A 22,611-nucleotide genomic window follows, 5' to 3' on the forward strand; every position below is an offset into this window, starting at 1 on the left:
CCTGCCTCGGGTCCCTCCACGGGGCGGTGATGGAGCTCAGCCCTGATCACTTTTCCTCCACGGCTATTCTGGGCTTTAAAACTAATTCCCATAGTCCTGTTGCACTTTTTCCTTATTTTTTTTTTATCACGGAGACTAAAATGCAACCAAATACAAACATCTGTAGATGTTGTTTTTTTCTCTTTTTTGTACAGCCAGATAACATACCCTTATTTTAATAATTTAAAAATCATGAATTTGGATAAATTGCAATAGATTTGTGTGCTATGACCGTAAGAGGAGAGTGAAAAAGTTAATCAGTTTTCTTTATCTTAACATGATAGAAGTCTTTGAATGTGCTCGCTTTACTTCTGAACACTTTCTACATGTTTTCTTTTGGTTTGTCTCCCTCTGGTGGATTAAAGAAGTTCAGTTCAGTCTCTCAGCCACGTCCGACTGCGACCCCATGGACTGCAGCACGCCAGGCCTCCCTGTCCATCACCAACTCCAGGAGTTCACTCAGACTCACATCCATCGAGTCAGTGATGCCATCCAACCATCTCATTCTCTGTCGTCCCCTTCTCCTCCTGCCCCCAATCCCTGTCAGCATCAGGGTCTTTTCCAATGAGTCAGTTCTTCACATCTGGCCAAAGTACTGGAGTTTCAGCTTCAGCATCAGTCCTTCCAATGAATATTCAGGACTAATCTCCTTTAGGATGGATTAGTTGGATTTTCTTGCAGTCCAGGGGACTCTCAAGAGTCTTCTCCAACACCACAGTTCAAAAGCATCAATTCTTTGGCGCTCAGCTTTCTTTATAGTCCTTCTCTCACATCCACACATGACTACTGGAAAAACCATAGCTTTAACTATGACCTTTGTTGGCAAAGTAATGTCTCTGATTTTTAATATGCTATCTAGGTTGGTTGTAGCTTTTCTTCCAAGTAGTAAGCGTCTTTTAATTTCATGGCTGCAGTCACAATCTGCAGTGATTTTGGAGCCCAGAAAAATAAAGTCAGCCACTCTTTCCACTGTTTCCCCATCTATTTGGCATGAAGTGATGGGACCAGATGCTATGATCTTAGTTTTCTGAATGTCAAGTTTTAAGCCAACTTTTTCACTCTCCTCTTTCACTTTCATCAAGAGACTCTTTAGTTCTTCGCTTTCTGCCATAAGGGTGGTGTCATGTACATATCTGAGGTTATTGATATTTCTCCCAGCAATCTTGATTCCAGCTTGTGCTTCTTCCAGCCCAGCGTTTCTCATAATGTTCTCTGCATGTAAGTTAAATAAGTAGGGTGACAATATACAGCCTTGACGTACTCCTTTCCTATTTGGAACCAGTTTGTTGTTACATGTCCAGTTCTAACTGTTGCTTCTTGACCTGCATACAGATTTCTCAGGAGGCAGATCAGATCATCTGGTACTGCCATCTTTTTAAGAATTTTTTAAGAATTTTCCAGTCTGTTGTGATCCACGCTGTCAAAGGCTTTGGCGTCGTCAATAAAGCAAAATGCATCAATTAAGATTTACAGTCATGTGCCGTCTGTTTCTAATAATTTCTCTTACATTGTCTGGTTTGGGTTTTCCAGTTATTATTGACATCTCTTCCTTTTACAGGCTAAGAAGCCAAGGGATAGAGAGGTAAAGTGATTCGAGTGGCAAGCAGATTGTATGACTTTAGATTCCTGGAGGAGCTATTATTTTAATGAGTCAAATCTGAAGACAGGTTTGAACTACAGGGCGTTTTAACCAGCAGCTGTGTCATAGTGAGGAAATATTCCGTCTGCCTGAACCGGTGGGAGGGGCAGTGCTCTGAGACCACATGTATGGATGTTGGAGGAGATGACGTGTCCCCAGAGTCTAGGCTAGAGGCCCCAGGGCTTGAGATGAAGTGCAGTGCCTGCGGGCTGCTCACCCTTGAACCCGTTGTGGTCACATCTGCATTTTCTAGACTCCTTTTTATTTTTAGTTCAATATTATTTTTTTTAAATGAAGTATAGTTGATTTACAATACCATGTTAGTTTCAGGCGTATAGAGTCCTTTTTCTTGTCTTCCATCAAAAAGCATAGAAGATCTGAAGTTCTAAAAAATGTTAATCATATCAGAGCAGAATGGAGATTAGTTCTGCTTCCCCTTGAAGATGGTTTTTCATTGCTCTCTCCTGATTTTTAATAGGGTCCAGCGAGTCCAGCACAAAAGAATGAGCTATTTCATCTTGCGGTTATTTCTAGGGATTAAGTCATAATCCTTAACCTTCGTAAAGTAAAATGTGTCATCATTGTAGCAGACGGCCTGTGCATGCATGATTGCAGCTCGTCAGCACTGGCCAGGGCTTTGCAGCATTTTGGAGAATGTTTTTAGGTGATGCAATTTAGTAGCTTACATTTGTAGAGCATAATCCTGTACCCAGCTCCGCACTAAGCACTTTGCATGCATAATCTAATTTAATCCTCACATGACTCTCTAAGGTAGGTGGCATTTGCATCTGCAATTCCCAGATGCAGAAGCGGAGGTCCCCCAAAGTGACTTTCCCTGCTGGTGAGCTGTGGGCAGGATCTGAAGAGAGGAGCACCTTCTCAGTGTAATAAATAAAAGACCGAAATCCCTCTTGCGTAACCTGGAGCCGGCTCACAGGGGGCCCTTGATTCTTTTGAGGATTGTTCCCATAGTTGGAATTAAATCAGGAGCTTCATGCAGAGCAAGAAGGAGAAGAGGGAAGTGTGTCCAGGAAGCGTGTCCTGTGAAGGGGCTCTGTGCCAGGCACGGGGGCCCAGGGCGACACAGACAAAGCCCTGCTCCGTCCTGTGCTCACAGCCTGGGGCGGAAGCAGGTCCTTAGGCCATGCACTGTCTGCTAGTAATTTGTAATTGTAATTGTAATGACTTTAATTGTTGTAATAGAATTTATTATCTTTCTGCCTTATTTTTAACCATTTGATGCATGCTCTCATGGTAACCCATGGAGAGTTTTTCTGTTTGGGGCCCACAAACTATTTGGTTTCTACTGAAACATTTTCTAAGAATAAATTTTTGTAGTTCAGTAACTAGGGAAAAGAATATGAATCTCTTTATGTTCCTTCTATAAATGATCATATTGCTTTCTAGAGGGGTCTGGTATTTACTCAGCAAGTATTTATTAAGCTTCTTTTACATGTCAGACCTTACACTAAGCAGTAGGGATAGGAGTGAGTGGGTGTACACACAAAGATGATTCAGATAAAAATAAACTGTAAAACCCAGCCATTAAATGCAACTGTAAAAAAAAAAGTTTAGGTATAAGTGTAAAAAAAAAGTTTTAAAATTTCAATACCAGTGGTTTTTGCATCAGAATTAAAAGTGCACATTTCTAGCAACAGAAATTGGTGAGCTGCTTGAGAGGAGGGTCCACAGCCACCCACGTCTACCCGTACTGCTTAGTCTAAGGTCTGACTGTAAAAGCAGCTTAATAAATACTCGTTGAGTAAATAGTGAAAGAGGAGAGTGAAAAAGTTGGCTTAAAGCTCAACATTCAGAAAACTAAGATCATGGGATCCGATCTGGTCACTTCATGGCAAATAGATGGGGAAACAGTGGCTGACTTTATTTTTCGGGGCTCCAAAATCACTGCAGCTGGCGATTGCAGCCATGAAATTAAAAGACGCTTACTCCTTGGAAGGAAAGTTGTGACCAACCTAGACAGCATATTCAAAAGCAGAGACATTACATAGTCAACAAAGGTCCATCTAGTCAAGGCTATGGTTTTTCCAGTGGTCATGTATGGATGTGAGAGTTGGACTGTGAAGAAAGCTGAGTGCCGAAGAATTGATGCTTTTGAACTGTGGTGTTGGAGAAGACTCTTGAGAGTCCCTTGGACTGCAAGGAGATCCAACCAGTCCATCCTAAAGGAAATCAGTCCTGGGTGTTCATTGGAAGGACTGATGCTGAAGCTGAAACTCCAATACTTTGGCCACCTGATGTGAAGAGCTGACTCACTGGAAAAGACCCTGATGCTGGGAAAGTTTGAGGGCAGGAGGAGAAGGGGATGACAGAGGATGAGATGGTTGGATGGCATCACCAACTCAATGGACATGAGTTTGAGAAAGCTCCAGGAGTTGGAGATGGACAGGGAGGCCTGGCATGTTGTGGTTCATGGGTCACAAAGAGTCGGACATGACTGAGCGACTGAACTGAACTATTTCTACTTATAAACTTCTCTTACTTGTAATATTGAAAGGTATCTTTATATCTTGTCATATTTAGTGTGTTTTTCTAGCTTACTACATTTTATTTTCATTGTTTTGAACTATATATGAGTTTAGAATTTTTATGTATGTGTTTGTCAGTCTTCTCCTTTGCTGTATCTTCCTTTGCTCTCTAAACTTGATTACTTTCCCATTGACCTGATAAATACTACATTCTTTTTTTCTGATGGTTGCTCTATAACTTAATGTCAATAAATTTTAGAATGATTTTTAGAGAGAGTTTTAGAATGAGCATTTTATTATACATTCAATTTTTCTATACATTCAGAGTCCATTCTAATTTCTCTTTCTATCCCACTGAATCTAATTTCTTTATCTGCACTTTTCGTTATTTAAAAAAGTTACTTAAAAATATCTTTTCGACTAGAGTTCGTCTCGTTCACCTGGTTAGTTTTCAGCAAGTATACTTATTTTTTCGTGCTTCAAAACCTTATTAGGATATTTCTAGAAACTGAGTTATATCTCACGAGGTGGGCTTGTAATTCTAGTTGCACCGCCAGCTAGTTGTCTGATTTTTCACAAGTTTAACTGTAAACCTCAGCCCATCCTTGGTAAACTGGGGGATCATGTTAATATTCACCTGGTAAGGGATTCAGGATTAAATGAAAAACTTCCATCTAAGACATTCAGCGCACTTCCCATCACTAGGCTTTGCACAGGAAATCCTAGAAAACCGTGAGTGGCTCTGGCTACCGTGGGGGCAAGCAGTTATTTCTGCACAGAGAAGTCCTGGGGAGACGCGGACGGACGGTGCTCATTTTGCTCCGGGGCTGGACAAGCGCGTCAACGTCCGGGTCCTCCGCCAAGCCCCCCGTGCGCACCTCCGCTCCCTCTCGAGCGCGCCCCCGCCGCCCGCGTCCCTGCTCCAGGACGGCAGCGCCCCGCGCGGCGCGCGCAGCCCGGGGGGGGCGGGGCCGTTGCCTAGGAGATGCGCGCGCGTTTCCTGGAAGACGTGCGTGCGCGGCGCCCGGCAGCCAATCGGAGGGCGGGGCGCGCATTCAAACGCGGAGCGGCTGCGAAGGCGTGAGCCGCGCGAAGAGGCCGGGAGCCTGCGAGGTGGGGGCTGCGGTCTGGGGGCGGCGCGTCGGTGCGGGCGAGGGTGGGGTGGGTGGACAGCTCGGGAGTCCGGGAGGGCCGAGGGTCCCCGGGGACGGGTGCGAGGGTCCCCAAGTGGGGCGGGCCGGGGTTCTCCCGGGAGGGCCGGGGGCGGGATCGGGCCGCGCCCTCCCCGCCGCAGACTCCTCGGAGGGCGTCTTCGGGGCGCGTGGCCGCCGGGCGGCGGGGTGGCCTCTCGGAACCCACTCCGGGGTCTGGGCACCCCTTCCCTCCAGTGTCCCGGGGCACACCCCCGCCCCTCCTCAGACCCAGAGCTGTCCTGCTCCTTGTAAATACCAGCCGGTTTTCAGCTGCGGGTCAAGTCCTCAGTCTCTTCTTGCTTCTGTATTTACTTCCGCATCAGGAAATCATTAACTAAAAGATTGCCTGCTTTTAGTTAGAAGGTGATGGGAGATGCTTCGATCCTGGCATGATTGTTAATGATTTAGAACTTGCACAGGTTACTTAAAAATGAACCTCTGTTGTTTTGTACCTCCAGAGTCATGATCTCTGGGGTTGAATTTAAAAATACGACGCTTAGTTGCTGTATTAGCAGGAAGAGTCTATGTGGGACCAGCAGAGAGCTGCAGCTCCGGGCGAGCTTCAGGTGGGGACCAGCCCAGGAGAGGGGCAGCTGGTCCCGCCTCCCAGATTGTGTGGGCTCAGGGAGACCACGCAGCCAGTCTCCTGAATGTTTTGTTTCATTGAAGAGTTATACCTGTGCTATATTGTAGCCTGTTATGTGTGCAATAGTATTATGTCTAAAGAACAATGTATATACCTTCATTTAGAATACTTGGTTGGTAAAAATGGTAACCATCATCAGAACCTTCAGGGAGTCCTCCTACTAACATCAAAGACCTCTGGCCACAGATCACCTTGACCAGTAGCATCTAATGGAAACGTTTAAAGTGTTGTGAGAATTTCCAGAGTGCGACACAGACCTGAAGTGAGCAGATGCTCGCTTGGGAAAATGGCACTGACTTGTTGACACACGGTTGCTACAGACATCCACTTTGTAAAAAAAAATGCAGAAGGGGCAACAAAGTGAAGCCCCTAAGCCAGATGAGTCCTGCCTGTGGAGAGGAGAGAATTCAATGACAGTCCGTCGGAGGAGAGGGACAGCCTGGGTGGTGATGACCTCCTAGTGGCTGAACTGCTAGTTTTTCATTGACTGGGCCGTTGCTAGGTGAGGACGAAACCTTTCTTCCTCTTTGCCCTGGGATGTGAAGTAGCTTCTTCCTGTAGAGTCTGTGAATATAGCAAGGGATAAAACATGAGAGCTCCTGTTCAGATACCCTCCACCCCTGCCCCTCGCTCTGTTTTAAATGAGGGTTCCTTTATTTGCCTTCACAATGGAATAGTTTCATCAGATGTCATTTTGCAAGTTAGAATCAGACATGCAAATTTAAAGACTTATTTACATCAGTATAACCAGTTGGTTGCAGCGTTGACGGGAAGCCAGACCTTTTCGCTGTCTCTGTTGTTCTCTATTCTTCTCAACATGACTGTTGCTGCTGCTGCTGCTAAGTCGCTTCAGTCGTGTCCGACTCTTGTGCGACCCCGTAGACGGCAGCCCACCAGGCTCCGCTGTCCCTGGGATTCTCCAGGCAAGAACACTGGAGTGGGTTGCCATTTCCTTCTCCAATGGATGTAAGTGAAAAATGAAAGTGAAGTTGCTCAGTTGTGTCCGACTCTTAGAGACCCCATGGACTGCAGCCCACCAGGCTTCTCCGTCCATGGGATTTTCCAGGCAAGAGTACTGGAGTGGGGTTGCCATTGCCTTCTCCTTAACTACTGGATAGATATTGTTGACATATATTTGCTTACATACCTGTCAACTGTGTTGTCTAACTGCTAGAGGGCAGGCTGAATACTTAACTGATCTTGCACAAGTTTTCTCAGCACAAGCAATTACTTGACAGTGCTTGTGTTTCTTGGCTCTGGTACTTACTTGGGTATGCTCTGCCTTGTGACACTCTCAGACTCATTGCCCTGAGGCATTCTTGCACGTCATGTGCGCTCAGCACGTGCAGAAACGCTTCACTCCAGTCTTTAACTTTGGTGCTGGGGTGTCTCTTAGTCCCCCTCGCTGCTCCCCAAACTGGGGGGCACTTAAAAAAAATCCCTGCTGACATGTTCTCTTTTCTAGCATTTATCATTTTAACCATTTTAAATGTACATCCTTAAATATATGGTCATCACTGCCATCCACCCCATAACTCTTGTTATCTGGTTTATCTGAAATTCTACATCTATTAAATAATAACTCTCCATTCTCCCTTCCCTAGCCACCACCATTATACTTTCTGCTGATGATTTTAAGTACTATAAGTACTTGATATAAGTGGTATCATATATTATTTGTCTTTTTGGGACTGGCTTATTTCACTTAATATAATGTCCTCAAGGTTCACCAATATTGTAGCATATTACAGAATTTGTTTCCTTTTTAAGGCTGAATAATTTTCCATTGTATGAATATACCACGTTTTGGTAAGCCATTCATTTGTCAGTGGATATTCGAGTTGCTTCCCCATTTTCTCTATTATGAATAATGCTGCTGTGAACATGGGTATGCCAGTATCTCTTCATTTGAGGCCCTGCTCTCAGTCCTTTTTGGTGTATACCCAGAAGTGGAATTGCTAGATCATATGCTAATTTGGTGGCACTAGTAAAGAACCTGCCTGCCAGTGCAGGAGACATAAGACAGGTGGGCTCGATCCTTGGGTTGGGAAGATCCCCTGGAAGACGGCGTGGCAACCCAGTCTAGTATTCTTGCCTGGACAATTCCACAGACAGCGGAGTCTGGTGGACTACAGTCCCTGGGGTCGCAAAGAGTCGGACACAACTGAAGTGACTTAGTATATGCTAATTTTAATTTTTTGAGGCCATCCATACTGTTTTTCACAGTAATCCAAGTCTATGCCCCAACCAGTAATGCTGAAGAAGCTTAAGTTGAATGGTTCTATGAAGACCTCCAAGACTTTTTAGAACTAACACCCAAAAAAGATGTCCTTTTCATTATAGGGGAATGGAATGCAAAAGTAGGAAGTCAAGAAACACCTGGAGTAACAGGCAAATTTGGCCTGTGAATACGGAATGAAGCAGGGCAAAGACTAGTAGAGTTTTGCCAAGAAAATGCACTGGTCATAACAAACACCCTCTTCCAACAACACAAGAGAAGACTCTATACATGGACATCACCAGATGGCCAACACCGAAATCAGACTGATTATATTCTTTGCAGCCAAAGATGGAGAAGCTCTATACAGTCAGCAAAAACAAGACCAGGAGCTGACTGTGGCTCAGACCATGAACTCCTTATTGCCAAATTCAGACTGAAATTGAAGAAAGTAGGGAAAACCACTAGACCATTCAGGTATGACCTAAATCAAATCCCTTATGATTATACAGTGGAAGTGAGAAATAGATTTAAGGGACTAGATCTGATAGATAGAGTGCCTGATGAACCATGGACTGAGGTTCGTGACATTGTACAGGAGACAGGGATCAAGACCATCCCCATGGAAAAGAAATGCAAAAAAGCAAAATGGCTGTCTGGGGAGGCCTTACAAATAGCTGTGAAAAGAAGACAAGCGAAAAGCAAAGGAGAAAAGGAAAGATATAAGCATCTGAATGCAGAGTTCCAAAGAATAGCAAGAAGAGATAAGAAAGCCTTCTTCAGCGATCAATGCAAAGAAATAGAGGAAAACAACAGAATGGGAAAGACTAGAGATCTCTTCAAGAAAATTAGAGATACCAAGGGAATATTTCATGCAAAAATGGGCTCGATAAAGGACAGAAATGGTATGGACCTAACAGAAGCAGAAGATATTAAGAAGACGTGGCAAGAATACACAGAAGAACTGTACAAAAAAGATCTTCACGACCCAGATAATCACGATGATGTGATCACCCACCTAGAGCCAGACATCCTGGAATGTGAAGTCAAGCGGGCCTTAGAAAGCATCACTACGAACAAAGCTAGTGGAGGTGATGGAATTCCAGTTGAGCTATTTCAAATCTTGAAAGATGATGCTGTGAAAGTGCTGCACTCAATATGCCAGCAAATTTGGAAAACTCAGCAGTGGCCACAGGACTGGAAAAGGTCAGTTTTCATTCCAATCCCAAAGAAAGGCAATACCAAAGAATGCTCAAACTACCGCACAATTGCACTCATCTCACACGCTAGTAAAGTAATGCTCAAAATCCTCCAAGCCAGGCTTCAGCAGTACATGAACCGTGAACTTCCTGATGTTCAAGCTGGTTTTAGAAAAGGCAGAGGAACCAGAGATCAAATTGCCAACATCCGCTGGATCATAGAAATAGCAAGAGAGTTCCAGAAAAACATCTATTTCTGCTTTATTGACTATACCAAAGCCTTTGTGTGGATCACAATAAACTGTGGAAAATTCTGAAAGAGATGGGAATACCAGACCACCTGATCTGCCTCGTGAGAAATCTGTATGCAGGTCAGGAAGCAACAGTTAGAACTGGACATGAAACAACAGACTGGTTCCAAATAGGAAAAGGAGTACGTCAAGGCTGTATATTGTCACCCTGTTTATTTAACTTCTATGCAGAGTACATCATGAGAAATGCTGGGCTGGAAGATGCACAAGCTGGAATCAAGGTTGCTGGGAGAAATATCAATAACCTCAGATATGCAGATGACACCACCCTTATGGCAGAAAGTGAAGAGGAACTAAAAAGCTTCTTGATGAAGGTGAAAGAGGAGAGTGGAAAAGTTGGCTTAAAACTCAGCATTCAGAAAACAAAGATCATGGCATCCGGTCCCATCACTTCATGGGAAATAGATGCGGAAACAGTGGAAACAGTGTCAGACTTTATTTTTCTGGGCTCCAAAATCACTGCAGATGGTGATTGCAGCCATGAAATTAAAAGACGCTTACTCCTTGGAAGAGAAGTTATGACCAACCTAGATAGCATATTCAAAAGCAGAGACATTACTTTGCCAACAAAGGTTCGTCTAGTCAAGGCTATGGTTTTTCCTGTGGTCATGTATGGATGTGAGAGTTGGACTGTGAAGAAAGCTGAGCGCCAAAGAATTGATGCTTTTGAACTGTGGTGTTGGAGAAGACTCTTGAGAGTCCCTTGGACTGCAAGGAGATCCAACCAGTCCATTCTGAAGGAGATCAGCCCAGGGATTTCTTTGGAAGGAATGATGCTAAAGCTGAAACTCCAGTACTTTGGCCACCTCATGGGAAGAGTTGACTCATTGGAAAAGACTGATGCTGGGAGGGATTGGGGGCAGGAGGAGAAGGGGACGACAGAGGATGAGATGGCTGGATGGCATCACTGACTTGATGGACGTGAGTCTGAGTGAACTCCGGGAGTTGGTGATGGACAGGGAGGCCTGGCGTGCTGCGATTCATGGGGTCGCAAAGAGTCGGACACGACTGAGCGACTGAACTGAACTGATACTGTTTTTCATAGCGGTTGTACCATTTTACATTCCCAGCAACAGTTAACAAGCCTACCGATTTCTTCACGTCCTTGTGCATACTTGTTGTCTGCTTTCTTTTTTTTGGATAGTTTCCATCCTAATGGGTATGATGTGGTATCTCATTATAGTTTTGACTTGCTTTTCCCTAATGACCCATGATGTTGAGCATCATCTTATGTGCTTATTAACTACTCTTATATCTTCTTTGACATGTGCTTTTTACATCTTTTTAAGTCACCTCGCACATTTGACCTGATACAGTCTTTATCTGTACATTTCTTTCTAGACGAAGGAAATGAAAATAGAGTTTTGTCTTTGAAATTCATAGTATCCACCAGAGGGCCTGACACCTCATGGGATCTTGGCACGTATTTGTTGAGCAATGACTGTATGATCTTTGAGGTCAGAGATTTGTCTGAAGCTGCTTGAGAACCATATCTCAGTGGAGATCATGACCTAATGTATGCCCCTGAGAAGTCACTTTCCCATGGAAGGTCCTCGTGTTTTTAAAGCCTGTTTGTAATCTGTGCAGTCTAAATTTTATTTATTTATTTTATTTTAGCAGATAATTTTGGAAACTGTTGCATAAGAAATGGCCAGAAGTCAAATGAATGTCTAAAGAAGAGCTTAACATTTCTTCAGCAACATTCTTTTTAAAAATAACTTTCTGCCACCATGTCAGCCTCCACTGCACACAGCAGAAATGACAGCGATCTCCTTGGCGTTCCTTCCTCCACGAAGACGTCATCCCTGAGTGTCATCCCCCAGGGCAGCAAGCTGAAGCTGCATCCGAGGTCGGACTCGTCAGAGTGTGAAAATGACGATCCGTTACTGAGATCTACGAGTAAAGTCAGAGACATCAACAGCACTTACGTTATTTCTGCCTGTAAGAAAACAGGAGACACACCCCTCCTTCCTAACCCTGTGGGCAGGCTGACACTTCAGAGGAGAGCGACCAGGAGCAAGGAACCCTCTTTGCTTGGTCGTGAGTCGGGAGACGCTGGTGCGAGAACGGCAGGAACATGCCTTGCGTTACAGCGTCGGACTAAGACAGGTTGCGTGGAAAAGTGGAAAGGAACGCAGAATGTGGGCGGCAGAACAGAAAATAGTCAGCCTTCCCCAGAAACTGGTATAAATGCACAAACTGTAAACAGTGATAAAAACTTGCCTTCAGTACCTTTAACTCCAGACCCAAAAGACCTTGAAATGAAGGCTGATGGAAAATGCGCAGCGACGCGTTCTGCCCTCAGTGGGGCAGGTGAGAACGTTGCCCTTGAGTCCCTGCGTGAGCGAACGCCCGCCGGTTCCCAGAGTCAGACTGAAGCGGTTCGCGTAGGGTGCGTGGCAGTTAGGCCCACTGAGAGCAGGTTAGAGATCAAAGTGTCAGGAGCAAGGGCCTCGCATCCCAGGGGTGCTGAGAAGGAAGCCGTGAAACTTCCACGTAGATTTGAAAGCTTAGAGAAAAGGACACCCTCCAAGTGTATTTCAGAGCCCAGGTCGACACCCAGGCATGGCGTCCTGCAGCCTCGGAGCCCCGCTGCCTTCGTTCTGAGAAGCAGGAGGCCCACCCTGCAAGTTAAACAGACTCCCCAGAGCTCTCTTCTCGCAAGTCAAAGGGAAAGGTCGTGTGAAAATACATTCCTTCTCAAGGAAGAAACCGCACTTCAGAAAACCTCTGCAGAAACAGAGCCCCTGAAGGTGGAGAGCAGCCAAGTGACCGTGGCGGTCAGGGTCAGGCCTTTCAGCAACCGGTAGGTGACCCCAGTTTTATCCGAGGCCAACCTGCTGAGCTTGTTGGTACGTCTTCATGCCGGCTGGCACTGCCTTTTTATAGACGGAACTTCCCGGTTCAGTGGTAGTATGTGGTTATTTTCGATGATTGGCTATAAAACAAAAAAATCGGAACCACCATATTTTGCAAATGTAAGTTTCTCCAGATATATCTGTGTTTTAAAAGTCTGACTAGCTTCTATCTCTAAGGCAGTCTGCTTTCAAATCTGTCATATGTGGTGGTGTCTTCTACCTTTCCCTTAAAAAGAGCAACAGCTGGTCACTCATTCCCCAAACAGGTCCTTCCAAAACCCTTTCCAGGGTGGTGGCCATTGCCTTATTGTCTGTGACACGTCACGGTTGTACACACACTGATCTGTGAGGTTTGACTTTGATGGCAAAAAAATCTCTCCCCATGAGTGCCTGTGGGAGAGAAAAAGACGGGCTCTCCTGGTGTGACTGTAGCATCTGATTATCTTTAAATGCTTTGAGGACAACTGTGAAGACTTCACAGAGTCGGTAGTTTTTTTTTAACTCTGTTGTGGACCTAAGTGTGTTGGAGGAGGGTGTGCTGACCCTGCGGCTTCCCAGGTGGCTCAGCAGTAAAGAATCCACCTGCCAACGCAGGACACACAGAAGCAGCAGTTTCGACCCTAGATCGGCAAGGGCCCCCTGGAGAGGGGCGAGGCAACCCACTCCAGTATTCTTGCCTGGAGAATCCCATGGATGGAGGGGCCTGGCGGGCTGCAGCGAAGAGTCCAGTGTGACTGAGCCGACGCTTCACACATGCGTGGTGACTGCAGTGTGGGCAGTCAACTGAATGGCCAGCGGTTAAGGCAGGTTCCATAGGGCTGGGAGCCTTTTAGTGAGAATGTGGGGTAGTGATAAGGGACGAGAACTCAGGGAGAGCCTCAGGACTGCTCAGGGCAGAGAAGCAGCAGGACAGCCCGCACGGCTGGCGGCCCTAGAGGGACAGAGCGTGGACCCCAGAGCAGCCTGCAGCAGGGCCACTGGGAGGGCGAGAAGGGTGGATTCCACAGTGAATTCTCATCTAAGCAGCTGCTGCTGCTGCTGCTAAGTTGCTTCAGATCAGATCAGATCATTCGCTCAGTCGTGTCCGACTCTTTGCGACCCCATGAATCACAGCATGCCAGGCCTCCCTGTCCTTCACCAACTCTCAGAGTTCACTCAGACTCACATCCATTGAGTCAGTGACGCCATCCAGCCATCTCATCCTCTGTCGTCCCCTTCTCCTCCTGCCCCTAATCCCTCCCAGCATCAGAGTCTTTTCCAATGAGTCAGCTCTTCCCATGAGGTGGCCAAAGTACTGGAGTTTCAGCTTTAGCATCAGTCCTTCCAAAGAAATCCCAGGACTGATCTCCTTCAGAATGGACTGGTTGGATCTCCTTGCAGTCCAAGGGACTCTCAAGAGTCTTCTCCAACACCACAGTTCAAAAGCATCAATTCTTCAGCCCTCAGCCTTCTTCACAGTCCAACTCTCACATCCATACATGACCACTGGAAAAACCATAGGCTTGACTAGATGGACCTTTGTTGGCAAAGTAATGTCTCTGCTTTAGAATATGGTATCTAGGTTGGTCATAACTTTCCTTCCAAGGAGTAAGCATCTTTTAATTTCATGGCTGCAATCACCATCTGCAGTGATTTTGGAGCCCAGAAAAATAAAGTCTGACACTGTTTCCACTGTTTCCCCATCTATTTCCCATGAAGTGGTGGTACCGGATGCCATGATCTTTGTTTTCTGAATGTTGAGCTTTAAGCCAACTTTTTCACTCTCCACTTTCACTTTCATCAAGAGGCTCTTGAGTTCCTCTTCACTTTCTGCCATAAGGGTGGTGTCATCTGCATATCTGAGGTTATTGATATTTCTCCCAGCAATCTTGATTCCAGTTTGTGTTTCTTCCAGCCGAGCGTTTCTCATGATGTACTCTGCATATAAGTTAAATAAACAGGGTGACAATATACAGCATTGACGTACTCCTTTTCCTATTTGGAACCAGTCTGTTGTTCCATGTCCAGTTCTAACTGTTGATTCCTGACCTGCATACAGATTTCTCAAGAGGCAGATCAGGTGGTCTGGTATTCCCATCTCTTTCAGAATTTTCCACAGTTTATTGTGATCCACACTGTCAAAGGCTTTGGTATAGTCAATAAAGCAGAAATAGATGTTTTTCTGGAACTCTCTTGCTATTTCTATGATCCAGCGGATGTTGGCAATTTGATCTCTGGTTCCTCTGCCTTTTCTAAAACCAGCTTGAACATCAGGAAGTTCACGGTTCATGTACTGCTGAAGCCTGGCTTGGAGGATTTTTAGCATTACTTTACTAGCGTGTGAGATGAGTGCAATTGTGTGGTAGTTTGAGCATTCTTTGGTATTGCCTTTCTTTGGGATTGGAATGAAAACTGACCTTTTCCAGTCCTGTGGCCACTGCTGAGTTTTCCAAATTTGCTGGCATATTGAGTGCAGCACTTTCTCAGCATCATCTTTCAGGATTTGGAATAGTTCAACTGGAATTCCATCACCTCCACTAGCTTTGTTCGTAGTGATGCTTTCTAAGGCCCGCTTGACTTCACATTCCAGGATGTCTGGCTCTAGATGAGTGAACACACCATCATGATTATCTGGGTCGTGAAGATCTTTTTTGTACAGTTCTTCTGTGTATTCTTGCCATCTCTTCTTAATATCTTCTGCTTCTGTTAGGTCCATACCATTTCTGTCCTTTATTGAGCCCATCTTTGCATGAAATATTCCCTTGGTATCTCTAATTTTCTTGAAGAGATCTCTAGTCTTTCCCATTCTGTTGTTTTCCTCTATTTCTTTGCATTGATCGCTGAAGAAGGCTTTCTTATCTCTTCTTGCTATTCTTTGGAACTCTGCATTCAGATGTTTATATCTTTCCTTTTCTCCTTTGCTTTTCGCTTGTCTTCTTTTCACAGCTATTTGTAAGGCCTCCCCAGACAGCCATTTTGCTTTTTTGCATTTCTTTTCCATGGAGATGGTTTTGATCCCTGTCTCCTGTGCAATGTCACGAACCTCCGTCCATGGTTCATCAGGCACTCTATCTATCAGATCTAGTCCCTTAAATCTATTTCTCACTTCCACTGTATAATCATAAGGGATTTGATTTAGGTCATACCTGAATGGTCTAGTGGTTTTCCCTACTTTCTTCAATTTCAGTCTGAATTTGGCAATAAGGAGTTCATGGTCTGAGCCACAGTCAGCTCCTGGTCTTGTTTTTGCTGACTGTATAGAGCTTCTCCATCTCTGGCTGCAAAGAATATAATCAGTCTGATTTCAGTTGTGTCCAACTCTGTGCGACTCCATAGACGGCAGCCCACCAGGCTCCCCTGTCCCTGGGATTCTCCAGGCAAGAACACTGGAGTGGGTTGCCATTTCCTTCTCCAGTGCATGAAAGTGAAAAGTGAAAGTGAAGTCGCTCAGTTGTGCCGGACTCTTCGCGACCCCATGGACTGCAGCCCACCAGGCTCCTCCGTCTGTGGGATTTTCCAGGCAAGAGTATTGGAGTGGGGTGCCATTGCCTTCTCCGCATCTAAGCAGAGTTGGGGGCAAAAAGAATTGTGTGGCCAGACAAGAACTTGTGTTTTTCTGCAGCGGTAGGTCAAAAAAATTTCCTCCTGAGTCTGAGATAGAAGCGGGGTGGATGCGAAGCGTCAGAGTTTTAAGGGAGATGATTTAAAGCAGGAAGGACCTTTGGAGTCACAGAAATGTACCTTGTGCTTCCATTCAGACTTGTATCTGAAGGAGTCTGTGGAAACTGTGCTTTTGTTTCTTGGCAGCTTTGTATAGATTCGTACCTCCAGAAATTCTTTATGATGTTTTCGAATACATTTCCAGTTAGAACTATAGGTACAGGTAGATTTCAGCGCACAGGATGAGAAAAGGGAGAACTTAAGAGGAAAAGGAAGAAGAGGGAAAATCCTATACAAGTAGGGGAATTTTCCAGACAAGAAACCTGGAATTCCGTTTTTCCTTTGAGCAGTGGCATTGGAGCTGCCGAAATAGGTTTTGGAAGCCCGCTATTATGATATGTGCTCTCTGCACGTTCCACATAAAACTAAAGAGCCGTCTTGCCCTGGAGGAACCTTCTGCTGTAGTCTGAAGTCCTTATTATTCTGTGGAAATAATACTCAGAATGATTGCAAGGGCGATATTTGTCTCTGTGCTTCTTTTGAAAGGGAGAAGAGAGAAGGAGCACATCAGGCGGTCTTCCTGGACGGGGAGGAAATCGCTGTGGAGCACCCCGGCACGCGACAGGTGTACAGCTTTGCCTACGATCTTTCCTTTTGGTCCGTGGACGAGCGCCACCCGCGCTTCGCGAGCCAGATGGCCGTGTACCAGGCGCTGGCGGCCCCGCTGCTGCGCCAGGCCTTCCAAGGCTTCAACACCTGTCTGTTCGCGTACGGTCAGACTGGCTCTGGAAAGTCATACACGTAAGTTGTGTTGTGAATCTGACCATCCTGAAGCATTTATGTCTTTTGTGAGAAGAGCACAGTTTGATAGAATATCTTTTTGAAACTGTACCGCTCTGGGCTCAAGTCTCGTCCATTTTACACTCCAGTTCTGCAAGGCTTTGTCTCTGGGCTTCTGTTTATGCGTGAGATGCTGTTTACCTTGTCAGTATCGTCGGCCCCGTTTTACTGTACATTCTGTCTCTTGTGTAAACTGAAGCTCAGAGAGGTTACTTTGGAAGCCGTGTTGTGAGAATCACAAGCAGGTCGTCTCATCAGTGGTGTGGCTGTACTGCCCGTCCGGGAGGAAATACTTGGGTTTTAATAGTAGCTAACATTTATCAAGTTCCTACTCTCTTCCAGGCCCTGTGCTAGAAGGCTCTGAATTAGATAGTTCTTACTTACCCCACTTTATAGAAGAGGAAATTTAGGTTTACTTTCCCTCAAAGAATTTTAAAACCTAATTCGTTTTACTCCCCCCAACTCATAAATGTATTTTCTAGGATGATGGGCTTTAGTGAAGAACCAGGAATAATTCCAAGATTTTGTGAAGATCTTTTTGCTGAAATAGCCAAACAACAAACCCAAGAGGTATGTTCTGATGGTCTCTGTAAGCCTTCGTATCTGAGTAGAGAACAGGCAGACCGAGTTAAAGTCGGAGCCGTGGCCACTGAGGCCGACTCCGCAGACGGCGCGCGCTCTGGCCCCTGGGCCCTGGGACGGGGGTGGGGAGCGGGTTCAGACGCGGTGCGGTTCCTCCCGGTGGGCAGAGACGGAGGGGCCCCTCGGGCTTCTCCGCTTCCTTGGCTCTACCACCTGTGCGGGTAGCCCCGCCCGGTCGTGCGTGTCTGCAGTCGGGGGCCACGGCCCTCCCTGAGGACAGCAGGGTCAGTGTTATGCCAGCAGCAGCAGGAGGTTAGGGAGCAGCCTGCACACTCAGCCCAGGGTTGTGGCCCCAGCTGCTCGCGCCCGCCCTGTCCAGGCACCGGGGGCCCACGCCCTCACCCAGTCCCGCCTGCCGTCAGCTGTCTGCAGGCAGCCTGCAGGACCAGTCTTTCCCATGTTTGCTTGATGACAAGAGCCCCCCTGGAATGTGTCAGGAGGCGGTCGTGTGCATGTGTGCACATGTGTGTGTGTTTACTTGCTGAAAAGCTGCTGGAGATCCTGATTCGGTTGGTTGGGAGGGTAGTCTGGGAGTTTGTAATTTTCCTATAGTTCTGGACATTTCCTGTAAATGGAGTATCTGCAGCCTGAGGTTCATGAGGGTACAGCAGGTACTGACTCTTCGTTCCTCCTTGTGGCTCAGTAGTATTCCATTGTATGTATACACCGCGTGCTCTTTATCCATTCATCTGTTGATGGACACTTCATCTGTTGGACACTTAGCTGTTGGACACTTATCTGATGGACACTTAGCTGTCTTTATCTTTTGGTTATTGGGTTGGCCAAAAAGTTGATTTATACCATCTGATGGAAAACCCAAAGGAACTTCTTGGCCAACCCACTATCTAGTGCTGCTATGAATATTGGTGAACAATTTTTCTTGACTAATTTTTATTTGAATTTATTTGTAATTATTTTGGGTAGATGTGAAATTGCTGGGTTATATATAGTAAGTCTATGCTGAACCTTTTGACGAACTGCCAGCTGTTTTCTGCGACACCTGGACCATTTTACATTCCCACCCGCAGCCCCAGAGGTTCCGATTCCAACTCTGAGCAGCTTCACTATTTTCCGTTTCCTTGATCGCAGCCGTCCTCGTGGGTGTGAGTGGTTTTTTGCCGTGGCTCTGACCTGCTTTCCCTGCTGACCTGCAGTGTTGGGCACCTTTTCTTGTGCCTGTTGACTCTGCATCTGCTTTGGAGACATGCCTGTTTTTTAATTGATTGTTTGTCTTCTGTTTTTGAATTGTAAGAGTTCTTTATATGGAGAGGTGTGCGTGTGTGCTGCCTGCTAAGTCGCTCAGTTGTGTCCGACTCTTTGCGACCCCATGGACTGTAGCCTACCAGGTTCCTCTGTCCGAGGGATTCTCCAGGCAAGAATACTGGAGTGGGGTTGCCGTTTCCTCCTCCAGGGGATCTTCCCCACCCAGGGATCAAACCCAGGTCTCTTGTCTCCTGCCTGGGCAGGTGGGTTCTTTACCCTGAGCCACCTGGGAAGGCCTTGTATGGGGATCCTACAGCCTTAAGAGATCTGAGGTGTAAGAAGCGCAAGGACTTTCAGGTAAACTGCTTGCTTTGTTTCCGTCTCTGCTAGGTCAGCTACCACCTTGAGATGAGCTTCTTTGAAGTCTACAATGAGAGGATTCATGACCTTCTTGTTTGTAAAGGTGAAAATGGGCAGAGAAAGCAAACGGTAAGATTTAAAAACTTAAGTGTTTTTAATTTGTTTTTATTGATGCATAGAATGATATTAGTTCTCAAGATGGTACATGGCTTAATTACTGCAGTGCTCTTACATGATAGCAAATGCTTCCACGTGCGGTCTAACTGTGTTGCCACTTACTGAATAAGCCCAACATTATTGTTCAGATCAGATCAGTCGCTCAGTCGTGTCCGTCTCTTTGCGACCCCATGAATCTCAGCATGCCGGGCCTCCCTGTCTAACACCAACTCCCGGAGTTCACTCAGACTCACGTCCATCAAGTCAGGGATGCCATCCAGCCATCTCATCCTCTGTCGTCCCCTTCTCCTCCTGCCCCCAATCCCTCCCAGCATCAGAGTCTTTTCCAGTGAGTCAACTCTATGCATGAGGTGGCCAAAGTACTGGAGTTTCAGCTTTAGCATCATTCCTTCCAAAGAAATCCCAGGGCTGATCTCCTTCAGAATGGACTGGTTGGATCTCCTTGCAGTCCAAGGGACTCTCAAGAGTCTTCTCCAACACCACAGTTCAAAAGCATCAGTTCTTCAGCACTCAGCCTTCTTCACAGTCCAACTCTCACATCCATACATGACCACTGGAAAAACCATAGCCTTGACTAGACGGACCTTTGTTGGCAAAGTAATGTCTCTGCTTTTGAATATGCTGTCTAGGTTGGTCATAACTTTCCTTCCAAGGAGTAAACGTCTTTTAATTTCATGGCTGCAGTCACCATCTGTAGTGATTTTGGAGCCCAGAAAAATAAAGTCTGACACTGTTTCCACTGTTTCCCCATCTATTTCCCATGAAGTGATGGGACCGGATGCCATGATCTTAGTTTTCTGAATGTTGAGCTTTAAGCCAACTTTTTCACTCTCCGCTTTCACTTTCATCAAGAGGCTTTTTAGTTCCTCTTCACTTTCTGCCATAAGGGTGGTGTCATCTGCATATCTGAGGTTATTGATATTTCTCCCAGCAATCTTGATTCCAGCTTGTGTTTCTTCCAGTCCAGCGTTTCTCATGATGTACTCTGCATATAAGTTAAATAAACAGGGTGACAATATACAGCCTTGACGTACTCCTTTTCCTATTTGGAACTAGTCTGTTGTTCCATGTCCAGTTCTAACTGTTGCTTCCTGACCTGCATACAGATTTCTCAAGAGGCAGATCAGGTGGTGTGGTATTCCCATCTCTTTCAGGATTTTCCACAGTTTATTGTGATCCACACAGTCAAAGGCTTTGGCATAGTCAATAAAGCAGAAATAGATGTTTTTCTGGAACTCTCTTGTTTTTTTGATGATCCAGCAGATGTTGGCAATTTGATCTCTGGTTCCTCTGCCTTTTCTAAAACCAGCTTGAACATCAGGAAGTTCACAGTTCACATATTGCTGAAGCCTGGCTTGGAGAATTTTGAGCATTACTTTACTAGTGTGTAAGTGTGTAAATACTTTACTACTTTACTGGAAAAGGTCAGTTTTCATTCCCATCCCAAAGAAAGGCAATGCCAAAGAATGCTCAAACTACTGCACAATTGCACTCATCTCACACTCTAGTAAAGTAATGCTCAAAATTCTCCAAGCCAGGCTTCAGCAATATGTGAACCGTGAACTTCCTGATGTTCAAGCTGGTTTTAGAAAAGGCAGAGGAGCCAGAGACCAAATTGCTAACATCCGCTGGATCATGGAAAAAGCAAGAGAGTTCCAGAAAAACATCTATTTCTGCTTTATTGACTATGCCAAAGCCTTTGACTGTGTGGATCACAATAAACTGGAAAATCCTGAAAGAGATGGGAATACCAGACCACCTGATCTGCCCTTGAGAAATCTGTATGCAGGTCAGGAAGCAACTGTTAGAACTGGACATGGAACAACAGACTAGTTCCAAATAGGAAAAGGAGTACGTCAAGGCTGTATATTGTCACCTGTTTATTTAACTTCTATGCAGAGTACATCATGAGAAACGCTGGACTGGAAGAAACACAAGCTGGAATCAAGATTGCCGGGAGAAATATCAATAACCTCAGATATGCAGATGACACCACCCTTATGGCAGAAAGTGAAGAGGAACTCAAGAGCCTCTTGATGAAAGTGAAAGTGGAGAGTGAAAAAGTTGGCTTAAAGCTCAACATTCAGAAAACTAAGATCATGGCATCCGGTCCCATCACTTCATGGGAAATAGATGGGGAAACAGTGGAAACAGTGTCAGACTTTATTTTTCTGGGCTCCAAAATCACTACAGATGGTGACTGCAGCCATGAAATTAAAAGACGCTTACTCCTTGGAAGGAAAGTTATGACCAACCTAGATAGCATATTCTAAAGCAGAGACATTACTTTGCCAACAAAGGTTTGTCTAGTCAAGGCTATAGTTTTTCCAGTGGTCATGTATGGATGTGAGAGTTGGACTGTGAAGAAGGCTGAGTGCCGAAGAACTGATGTTTTTGAACTGTGGTGTTGGAGAGGACTCTTGAGAGTCCCTTGGACTGCAAGGAGATCCAACCAGTCCATTCTGAAGGAGATCAGCCCTGGGATTTCTTTGGAAGGACTGATGCTAAAGGTGAAACTCCAGTACTTTGGCCACCTCATGCGAAGAGTTGACTCATTGGAAAAGACTCTGATGCTGGGAGGGATTGGGGGCAGGAGGAGAAGGGGACGACAGAGGATGAGATGGCTGGATGGCGTCACTGACTCGATGGACGTGAGTCTCAGTGAACTCCGGGAGTTGGTGATCGACAGGGAGGCCTGGCATGCTGTGATTCATGGGGTCGAAAAGAGTAGGACATGACTGAGGGACTGATCTGATCTGATCTTACTAGCGTGTGAGATGAGTGCAATTGTGTGGTAGTTTGAGCATTCTTTGGCATTGCCTTTCTTTGGGATTGGAATGAAAACGGACCTTTTCCAGTCCTGTGGCCACTGCTGAGTTTTCAAATTTGCTGGCATATTGAGTGCAGCACTTTCACAGCATCATCTTTCAGGATTTGGAATAGTTCAACTGGAATTCCATCACCTCCACTAGCTTTGTTCATAGTGATGCTTTCTAAGGCCCACTTGACTTCACATTCCAGGATGTCTGGCTCTAGGTCAGTGATCACACCATCGTGATAATCTGATGAACATTATTCTTAGTGGACATTAAATGAGTTATTAACTGTAACCTCATTTTATTTAAGTATTGTGTCAATATTAAACATCATATATTCCAAGA

General features: G+C 45.5%; 1 protein-coding gene across 2 annotated transcripts in view; it reads left to right on the top strand.

The window, feature by feature from the left end:
- The first annotated feature begins 5,204 nt into the window (after positions 1–5,204).
- KIF14 (kinesin family member 14) overlaps positions 5,205–22,611 on the top strand; it is a 50,143-nt gene continuing 32,736 nt past the window's right edge. Inside the window, exons 1-5 of one of the 2 annotated variants that reach the window (XM_070384664.1) lie at positions 5,205–5,277; positions 11,349–12,537; positions 16,775–17,029; positions 17,551–17,638; positions 19,304–19,402. In XM_070384664.1, the coding sequence (XP_070240765.1) occupies positions 11,462–12,537; positions 16,775–17,029; positions 17,551–17,638; positions 19,304–19,402 (1,518 nt within the window). In that variant the 5' untranslated portion in view covers positions 5,205–5,277; positions 11,349–11,461. The remainder of the gene's footprint in view (positions 5,278–11,348; positions 12,538–16,774; positions 17,030–17,550; positions 17,639–19,303; positions 19,403–22,611) is intronic. The other variant, XM_070384665.1, reaches the window with a different exon arrangement.

The sequence above is a fragment of the Bos mutus genome, chromosome 16 (assembly GCF_027580195.1).
Source record: "Bos mutus isolate GX-2022 chromosome 16, NWIPB_WYAK_1.1, whole genome shotgun sequence".
NCBI lineage: Eukaryota > Metazoa > Chordata > Mammalia > Artiodactyla > Bovidae > Bos > Bos mutus.